The sequence below is a fragment of the Canis lupus genome, chromosome 3, assembly GCF_048164855.1.
Source record: "Canis lupus baileyi chromosome 3, mCanLup2.hap1, whole genome shotgun sequence".
Taxonomy (NCBI): Eukaryota; Metazoa; Chordata; class Mammalia; order Carnivora; family Canidae; genus Canis; species Canis lupus.
Window position 1 is genome coordinate 32,050,636 of NC_132840.1, and position 9,080 is coordinate 32,059,715.

At 59.9% G+C, this 9,080-nt stretch overlaps 3 protein-coding genes across 14 annotated transcripts in view; 2 read left to right on the forward strand and 1 right to left on the reverse strand.

Annotated features, from left to right (window-relative positions):
* CFAP74 (cilia and flagella associated protein 74) overlaps positions 1 to 2,668 on the forward strand; it is a 66,172-nt gene extending 63,504 nt beyond the window's left edge. For all 5 annotated transcript variants that reach the window (XM_072820053.1, XM_072820054.1, XM_072820057.1 and 2 more), the window contains exon 39: positions 20 to 2,668. In XM_072820053.1, coding sequence (XP_072676154.1) covers positions 20 to 121 — 102 coding nt within the window. In that variant the 3' untranslated portion in view covers positions 122 to 2,668. The remainder of the gene's footprint in view (positions 1 to 19) is intronic.
* A 363-nt stretch (positions 2,669 to 3,031) lies between these two features.
* TMEM52 (transmembrane protein 52) lies at positions 3,032 to 7,631 on the forward strand. 2 transcript variants are annotated; one of them, XM_072820065.1, is made up of 5 exons: positions 3,032 to 3,170; positions 3,256 to 3,299; positions 3,410 to 3,451; positions 3,991 to 4,169; positions 6,575 to 7,631. In XM_072820065.1, exons 1-5 carry the CDS (start codon positions 3,105 to 3,107, stop codon positions 6,934 to 6,936), a joined length of 693 nt encoding a protein of 230 aa, XP_072676166.1. In that variant the 5' UTR covers positions 3,032 to 3,104; the 3' UTR covers positions 6,937 to 7,631. The 2 variants fall into 2 exon arrangements, with proteins under 2 accessions (XP_072676166.1, XP_072676167.1); XM_072820066.1 differs by lacking the exon at positions 6,575 to 7,631 and adding an exon at positions 4,273 to 4,911 and having other exon boundaries at positions 3,041 to 3,170.
* CALML6 (calmodulin like 6) lies at positions 5,184 to 8,220 on the reverse strand. 7 transcript variants are annotated; one of them, XM_072820071.1, is made up of 6 exons: positions 8,066 to 8,220; positions 6,712 to 6,759; positions 5,953 to 6,040; positions 5,616 to 5,760; positions 5,439 to 5,539; positions 5,184 to 5,366 (listed from the first exon to the last, which is right to left on the reverse strand). In XM_072820071.1, exons 2-6 carry the CDS (start codon positions 6,712 to 6,714, stop codon positions 5,320 to 5,322), a joined length of 384 nt encoding a protein of 127 aa, XP_072676172.1. In that variant the 5' UTR covers positions 6,715 to 6,759; positions 8,066 to 8,220; the 3' UTR covers positions 5,184 to 5,319. The 7 variants fall into 7 exon arrangements, with proteins under 7 accessions (XP_072676172.1, XP_072676170.1, XP_072676168.1 ...); XM_072820069.1 differs by having other exon boundaries at positions 5,866 to 6,040; positions 6,712 to 6,756; positions 8,066 to 8,219; XM_072820067.1 differs by having other exon boundaries at positions 5,866 to 6,040; positions 8,066 to 8,213.
* Positions 8,221 to 9,080: the final 860 nt, after the last annotated feature.

Consider the following 9,080-nt stretch of genomic DNA (forward strand, 5'->3'; position numbering starts at 1 on the left):
TCCTCCCCTCCCATTCCAGCCAGATCATCCGCTCATGGTGTCGGCCCTACTGCATCTCAAGGGGGATGTGAAGGAGACTTACAAGGTCCTGTTTGTGGCCCAGGTGGTGACTGGTCCCTGAGGCCACAGGATCTCCACAGAGCCCCCTCGAACTCCCTGCTCACCCCCAAAACCCTCAGCAAACCACCCACAGGCCTGGGACCTGGGCATCCCCTGCTGGGCAGACTTAAATGTCCAGCCTCTGCATGGCCCCATGGACAGGGCACCGTAGCCCCATGGGCATGGCCACTGCCAGCTGCCCTGGACCCATTGAGTCCCAAAGGCCCAAGAACACCCCCTCCCTGGCCCCAATCAGAACCAGCAAGAAGGCCAGTCCTACCCACATCCTACTCTTACTCTGAGCCCCTCAGAACCCCCAGCCCCACCAGTACCCACCTGCCCAGCCTTTAGGAGCCCTGATGGTATGGGGAGAGCTGCTCCCATAGGTCTGCCAATAAACCTTCTAGGCTTCTTCATACAGGCCTGCAGTGTGGGATGCGCACCAAAAGAGAGATGGGGACAGAGCCCTGGGGAGGCAGCATCCTGAGCCTCCTACCTCACTATACACAAATCAATCCATAAACTATGAACTCTGTCCCTCCAGAAGGTGGATGCCTAGATAATTAGGGTAACCGCTAGCAGGGCAGGGTGCTGGGGATACAGGCTGGAATTTAGACAGGCACAGACCCAGGGAGGCCTTGCAAAGATAGAGAAGGGTACAGGAGGCTCTGTAGGCTTTTCTGCCCCTCCCAAGTTTCAGGATCCTTGGTGACCCCAAGCAAGGAGGGAGCAAATGTGGGGGGCTCATGCTCAAGGCCTCCCTCCACGTCTAGCCAGGGTCCAGGGTGAAGGCCCAAAGCATGAGTTTGGTTTTCCATTTTTCTGGACAGAGTCCAGGCTCAGCCTTCTGGCTCTAATGCATCCTTCAAGGTAGAAGCCCCACAGGCCATATGAATCTCCTGGGAGCTCAGAATGTGCCCCTGTCCCAGTCCCTGCCATCTGGAGAGTGATGGTTGGATACTGTCCCCACAGAGCCCTCCAATCTGGCCCCCCTGTGCACAGCATGCCCAACACACCAACCCAGTCCCATGCCCGCCTCCAGGAGAACACATGCAGCTTTCCCTAGCAAGAATAGAGGGTGTGATGATGCATCTGGGGACTTTCCTAGGCAAAGGCTTCAGGACACCAGCCTGGAGCCACCTGTTCTAACCCCAGTTCCTTGATGCCCTTCATGCCTGGAAGCCTGCCATCTCCCTAACCTGAGGCCAGTGATGACCCTTCCATGCAATTATGCAGGACTCCTGTCTGTGCCCTCCTGGGGCTGACCAGCCATAGCCCAAGCCGCTTTCCTACCAGATGAGAAGAGAAGGCAGGGCTCTAGCAGCCCAGGCCAAATCAGGCTCCTGGAGGAAGTCCCTGACTCCTCTTCTGGCTGGTGGGCAAGAGGAGCAGGCTTCAAAACCCTGGCCTCAATCTCCTACTAAAGGCCCTGGTACTCACTGGCCAAGGCCCTGCCTGAACTCCTGTGCACTGGCTGGACTTCTGTCCATCCTCATCCCTCCCATCCTGTGAAGGCAAAAGACGGGGAGGAAGGAAGCCAGGAGCCAAGCTTAGCCAGCCTGGCTGGAGCAGGGTGGGCAGGAGGGGCGCTGGGGTGTCATCACACAGCCTGGAGGTGCAGAACAGCTTCGGGGCAAAGCGTGGGCCAAGATCAAGGGCGATCAAAGAGCAGGTGCCTGGCAGATCCAGGCAGGGGCGCCAAGCCTAGGAGGGGCTTCATACAAGGTAGTGTGTGTGCTGAATGCAATTAAGAAAGACAGAGGCGCCTAGGTGGCTCAGGTGGTTAAACTGTTGACTCTGATATGGGCTCTGGTCAAGATCTCAGGGTCATGGGACTGAGCTTCGACTCCAGCTCCAAGCTCAAAGGGGAGTCTACCTCTCTCCCCTCCTTCTGCCCCACTCCCTGCTTCTGCTCACTCTCTCTCTAAAATAGATGAAAGAGGGGCGCCTGGGTGGCTCGGTGGTTGAGCGTCTGCCTTCGGCTCAGGGCATGATCCTGGAGTCCCAGGATCGAGTCCCGCTTTGGGCTCCCTGCATAGGGCTGCTTCTCCCTCTGCCTGTGTCTCTGTGTCTCTCATGAATAAATAAATCAAATTTTAAAAAATAGATGAAAGAAAGAGAGGGAAAGAAAGAAAAAGGGAGGAAGGGAGTAAGAGAAAGAAAGGTAAAAGGTAGCTGCTCCTCCTGCTCTCCCCAGACAAGGCCCCCCAGACAAGGCCAACCACCCTCCACCTTGGGCTGCTGACCCCCTCCCTTGACCTGACCACCAGGTGGTGGGGTAAAGGCCTGAGAAAACTTAGCAGGGCCACTAGTCCCATAAAAGGGCGGTGAGGTGGAAGAAATGGCAGAAGGGTCAGTAGCATTCTGTGCCCCCAGGCCGGGTGACCACAGAGGGTACACGCCCCAGATTGGGCATGACTTTCAAGCCCAAGTGCTCCGGAAACATGGTCGGCTCCCAGGACGCCGCAGGAGCGGGGGTCTGGAGCACACTCCCGACAGGCCTGCTTCCGCCAGCCCCAGGCAGCGCCTGAGCAAAATAAACGTTGAACACGCTGGGCCGACCCCAGAACCCGGACTGCTGCATCACTTAACACCGCACGGTGTGCACGGTGTGCGAGCTCCGCCACACTTGTCCTGGCCGCCACCCTCCGAGGCGACAGCAGGGCTCACCTGGCCCGCACGGAGCCTGACTGCACTACAGGCCTGGCCCGCCCGGGACCGGGGCTCTGCGCCCGGCCGACGGCGAGACCCCGCTGCGCCCAGCAAGCCGAGGCTGGCGGGCTCCCAGGGCTCCGGCGCGGAGGGCGGGGCCTCCGGGAAGCGGCGCGGAGGACACCGGGCGGGGCTCTGGGGCGGGGCATGCGGGGCGGGGCCTCCAGGAAGCGGCGCGACGGGCACGGGGCGGGGCTCGGGGCGGGGCTCCGCGGCTGGGGGCGGGGCCTGCGGGGCGGGGCCTCCATAAAGCGGCGAGGCCCGCAGGCTAGCGCTCTCCGCAGGCCCCGAGCATGGTGCTGGGGGTTCTGGCCCCGGGTGCGCTCCTCCTGCTCCCGCCGCTCCTGCCGCTGCCGCAGGTGGGTCGCTGGTGCTCGGCTCGGGCACTGCGGGGCGGGTCTGCGCTTGGCGCGCCCTGGCTCGGGCTCACCCCTGTCCCCACAGGTGGCGCTGGGCTTCTCGGACGGCAGCTGCGACCCCTCGGACCTGTAAGTCAGAGGGGTGGGAGCCGGGGCCTGGCCCGACCTGTGGGGGAGGCTTGGGCAGGGCGGTCGGCTGGCTGGTGCCCCACCTGCTCCAGATGCTGCCTTCCCCGCAGGTGCCCGCCCCAGGCCCGCTGGAGCAGCCTGTGGCACGTGGGGTAAGTGCAGACCACGAAGCGGCCCCGGCCAGGCCCGGCAGACCCCTAACCTTCCTAGCTCCGAGGCTGAGGAGTCGCCAGCACTGTCCCCTCCAGGCAGCCCCCCAGGCTGACCCCTGCTTTCTGCCCTCAGCACCAGGATGGCCTGTCTTGTGGGCCCTATCCCAGTCCAGGACTGCTCTGGGCACCCGGGCCCTTGGCACCACTTCCCACCCCCTCCTTCCTCACCCCTGCAGGGGGCCCCTGTGAACACGGTCATTGGTCTGGGCACAGGATTGTGCAGATGGCCTGGGACAGTGTGTCCTGGGAGTGAGCCCAAGGCATTTGTGGCCAGCCCTGGAGAGAGCCAGGACAGGCTGGCTCCTCAGGCCCCGCTCTGGCCTGGAAGGAGGTCTCTGGCCTGGAGAGACATTCTCTGGTTTACTTTTATCCTGCCTGTTGTCCTGTCTTGGGTGGCTGGGCCATGACTGCCCCTGGGGAGCAGGTGGCCAGTGACAAGGGGTCAATCCAGTGGTAGGGTCTTGCTCCTCCCTGCACAGGCTTATCTTACTTGCTGTCCTCCTGCTGCTGCTGTGCGGGGTCACAGCCAGCTGTGTCCGGTTCTGCTGCCTCCGGAAACGGGCACACACCCAGCCACACCTGCCACCAACACCTCAGCCTTGCGACCTGACAGTCAGCCCTATGGATAGTGACAGCCCCGTGCACAGCACTGTGACTTGTGAGTGCCTGCAGACCTCACCTGTTGGCTTGCCCGCCTGCAGGGGGAGTGGGGGCGGGTGAGAGCAGACTCATCCCCACCAACCCACTCTGGTTCCCTGCAGCTTACAGCTCTGTGCAGTACCCGCTGGGCATGCGGCTGCCCCTCCCCTTTGGGGAGCTGGACCTCGACTCCATGACCCCTCCTGCCTACAGCCTGTATGCCCCTGAGCTGCCACCCTCATATGAAGAGGCTGTCAAGACGGCCAAACCCAGACAGGAAGAGCCACCCCCCTCTTAGTAACCCAGTCCTCTCCGTGGGACCTGAGGCCTAGAGACATCGGCAAGGCTCCAGGAGCCAGGCTCCAATGCCCAACACCCCTGGCTGTAGCCCTGATGCCCCTCAAAGGCAGAGGAAAACTCTCTCGAACCTCTCCATTCTGCCAGCCACCCTGTGCTCAGAGGTGACCGGTGCAAGGGCACTTGCAGCCGAGGACCCCCCCAGCGCACACCTCCCATCCTTCCCCAGGGAAGGCCAGCCCGTCCAGCACATTGCTGCAGCCCTGGCCTCGTTGCTATGTAACGCCAGGCAGCCCAACCAGCTGCCCCTGTGTTGGCCATACACATGCACTCTCACACACTAGGGCAATGCCCACACAGGCTGCTGCATTCAGCCCTGACCTCACAGGCTAAGCCTCAGGATTCAGGGCTGGCTGTAACACCCCCAGCTTTTTGGAGAGAGAATAAAGTTTGTACCTAAATGATCTCCATCTGTAGGAAAAGGCTCTGGGAGGGGCCTGTGGGTAGACATACCCCAATGCAGGCAGACAGGGCAAGTGGTAGTCTTCGACCTGCCCCCAATCTGGCTTCCAGCTGGTGTCCAAAACCCAGAGCTGGGCAGTGGGTGGTGTCAGATGTCATAGCAGGAGTGACAGGCCATGTGCTGTGGTTGCCCAGGAAAACCCTCTCCTTTTTCCAGACCCAGATCTTTGCCAGTCCCTCCTTTCTGGGCTAGGGACAGTGAAACACACATTAGTCTGGCTGGAGCGTTTATTGGCCAGAGTAGGGCAGGGTGGGGGGTGGCAAGGTAGGTGGCAGTGGGGGCAGTGCTGTGGACAGCAGCAGGCAGTGGCCTTCTTCGTGCAGGCCTTCCATGGCCACAGCACCTGCTCCTATTGGACCAGCTTGAAGGACTCTCCGGTCATCATGGCCACAAACTCTGAGAGCAGAAGGACAGGTCAGCCACCAGCCTGGCCCATCCACCCAGCTCCCAGGCCCATCCCTCACTCACCCTCGTAGTCAATGGTCCCATCCCCATCCTTGTCAGCCTCCTTCATCATCTGCTCGGCCTCTACCTCATTGAGGGGCTCCCCTGCATTCATGAGCACGTACCTGCAGGGCCCCCACATTCAGTGGTGGCCTGGAGGGTTCCAGCCCATGCCCACCCCTGCCCAGCTCCGGGCCCTACTTGAGCGTGTCCCAGTCGATGTAGCCCTTGCCTTCCTTGTCGAAGACACGGAACGCTGCCCTCAGCTCGCCCTCCTGGTTCTGGGCCTTCTCCCAATAAATCCCCATCAGGGCCAGGAAGCTGTCACAGTTGAAGAATCCTTTGTCTGCAGGGAGCAAGCAGCAGGCCGGGCCTCATGAGGGTGAGCAGATGCGGCCCTCCCTGCTCACGCTCACAGTTGATCACCCATCCAGGGCTGCCCCAGCCTCACTGTCTCTGTCCACGTCCTTGGCCATGGAGGCCAGCTCACTCTTGGTGGGGTTGATCCCCAGCAGGCTCATGAGCCGCTCCAGCTCACCAGTCTTCACCTCCCCGTTGCCTTCCTCGTCGAACATCTCAAAGACCCCCTTGTACTCCTTGATCTGCTCGGCTGTCAGGCGCTCCGTCTGCAGGGACACCAGCCCAGCATCACTGGGGCCCCCTCTGCCCCTCAGTCCGAGGGAGGTTAGAGGCCCCAGCACACGTGGCACCCTGCCCTGTCCATCCACTTGGCAACCCTTTGGGGCCTATGGTTCAAAAAGGGGGCCCCTAGCCCAGAGCAGCTTCCAGACAAGGTGGTACAGGGATGGGTCTGGAGGGGTGAGCAGAACTCTGCCAGGCAGCCTGAGGGGAAGGGCACACGAGGCAGAGGCCAGGTGTGAGGCCCCGGGGCTCAGGCCAGCCGTGTGAGGGAGTCTTGGGGGGCTACCAGGTGAGACCAGGTGAAGGACACTGTGAAGGAGCATGCGAAGATCGGGGTGAAGGGCCCCAGCCTGTTCGGGCATCTCTGGGGGTAGTCTAGCCCCTGCCGGCCACCACCATGGCAGCTCTCAGAAGAGTCTCGTCCATCCCAGCCACCAGAGCGAGGGGGTGTCAGCATCCAGCGGGGCTCAGCCTTGGCCTCCCTGCTTTGCCCTCTGAACTGCTCCCTTGATTCCCAGACAGGCACCCGCACCCTCTGGCCCAGCCCATGCCTGTGCTCGGAGGCCCTGTCGCGTCCTCTCGCCGCCCGGGCCCTGCTCCACTCCTGCCCCACCAGCCCACCAGGGACTCTGCCGGATGCTGGGAGCAGCCTCACCATGTCCGTGGCCGGTGGGGAGAACACTGCACGCTGGCACTGGAGCTGCTGTGCACAGAACACGAGGGGTGGAGGTGTCAGCTGCATTTTAGCTGGGCCCAGCTGCCTGGGGTCCCCAGAGTCCAGATTCCAAGATCCTTGTATGGCCAGAAGATCCTGCAGCCCTATTTTGGACCAGGCTTGGCCGTTCCCCACATAGCCCCTTTCTGGCCCTCCTTGGCCTAAGCATCCCCTCACCCTGAAGCTGCCCCTGGGATCCTAGGTCGCAGCCTCAGCCCTCTGGAGCCAAAGCATGGAGAGACACCATGACTGAGGACCAGGAGCAGGAAAGGGACTGAGGGGTGGCTGGGGAGGCCTGGAGCACTTGCCCATGTGTTCGCCCTTTGCTGTTCCCTCTTCACCGTGTCATCCTTTTCGAATTTTCTTCCCTATGGGGGCTGTCCTCCCACCATTCTGCCCTAGGACGCTCACACAGCCAGTCATCACTTACTTAGGAGGGTTCTTTCTGAATGCCCACCCTGGCCTGGTGACAACCTCCCATCCCTGTCGGCCGTGTGCTTTGCAGGCTGTCTCTACAGACGGGTCAAGAGGACAAATACACCCCCCTGGCCACCCTGTGCAAGAAGGGGCTGGAGGTCTGCAGTCCAGGGAGGGGACAGCTGGATGTGGTGTGGTGGTGAGAGAGGGCAAGACTGGCTACCAGGAAACCAGACCAGATTTCCTCTGAGCAACCAGGAGCTATTCTGGGACTTCTCAAAGAAACCTGACCTCCCTTCCACTCAGAACAACAAAGCTGGCTCCCGAGGGAGCCTCATGGCCACGCCGTTCAGTGACCAGATGCCTGAGCAGCACACACACTCAGCACTTGGACACACATACCCACCCTCACCTCCACCGAGGGCCTTCCTCCTACCCCGGCACCAAGCACAAGATCCACTGGCCTGGCCACGGGGCTCAGAGGCTTGCGTTTACAGGTTGGAGCCTCATGGGTCGTGGGGACTCCTCCCATCTCAGCCTCCAGCACCCCGCAGGGCTGGCCACAGATGGGTGCCCCTACCTAATTCCCCTCACATCAGTGCATGGCCCCCAGAGACACACAGACACACCTGCCGCCGCCCACAACTGCCTGACGAACCTGAGCAGGCGAGATGTGCCATGGCCCGACTGGCTCAGCCCTGGGCCCTGCCAGAATATCTGAAGCCTCTGGGACGCTCCCACTGAGGCCCAGGCCAGCTGCTGAGGCCGCAGGATTTGTGCTGACGGACAGGATGGCTCCGGCAGGCACAAGTCCTGAGGGCCCAGGCGACTGGGTTGAAGGAGAAGCCAGCTCCAGGTCCAGGGGGTGGTCCCCTACCTTAGCCCTGGCTGCTCTGTCTGGTCCTGGTTTCAGGCTTGTGCTGATGAGAAAAGACTTTCGCACTCCCTTCCCTTGAAAATCTCAAACTAGGACAGGAGTCAGAAACATTTCAATGACACTAGTCACATCTATAAGCCCAAACCACAACATGTGAGGAAGGAAGCGGGTGGGGAACTACAGCAGGGGCCTGCTGGGAGAGGCAGGGGGGATAGTGTTACGTGTCCAGCTGGGCAGCGGGCCCAGACTCCCGCGCAGACGCTTGTCTAGATGTCGTTGGGAAGGGGATTTTTTTCATATATGTATTGATTACAATGGTGACATTAACATAAAATATTACTCAGAGGGGGAGCTGACATTTACTGAACACCTGTTACGTACCACAATCCTTTTTTTTTTACATTTGTGGTAAAACACACACACACATATAAAATTTACCATCAACTTTCTCCTTGGATCTGACTCCTGCGTATAAGCAGACTTATACAGGATTTGTCCTTTGGGACTGGGTTATGTCACTGAACATGATGTCCTCAAAGTCCATCCCTGTTGTAGCTCATGTCAGCACTTCCTCCTATTTTGTTTTGTTTTTTAGAAAGAGGGGAGGGGAAGAGGGAGAGAGAAAATCCCAGGCAGGCTCCATGCCCGGTGCAGAGACTGACATAGGGCTCCATCTCACAACCCTGAGATCACAACATGAGCCAGAATTAAGAGTCAGATGCTAAGCTGCCCCAGCCACCCAGGCACCCCCGCATTTCTTCCCTTTTTAAGGTGGAATAATATGCCACTGGGCAGAAAGACCACATTTTGTTTATCCATTCTCTTGTCCATGGAAATTTAGGTTGCTTTCACTTCTTTGCTATTGTGATTAATGCTGCAATGAATGTAGATGTGCTTGAAGGTTTTTTAGATGTGATTAACATTTAAATCAGTAGACTCTGAGTAAAGCAGATGATCCTCATAATGAAGGTGGGCCTCATCCAATCAGTTGAAGACCTTAAGAGAGAAAGAGTGA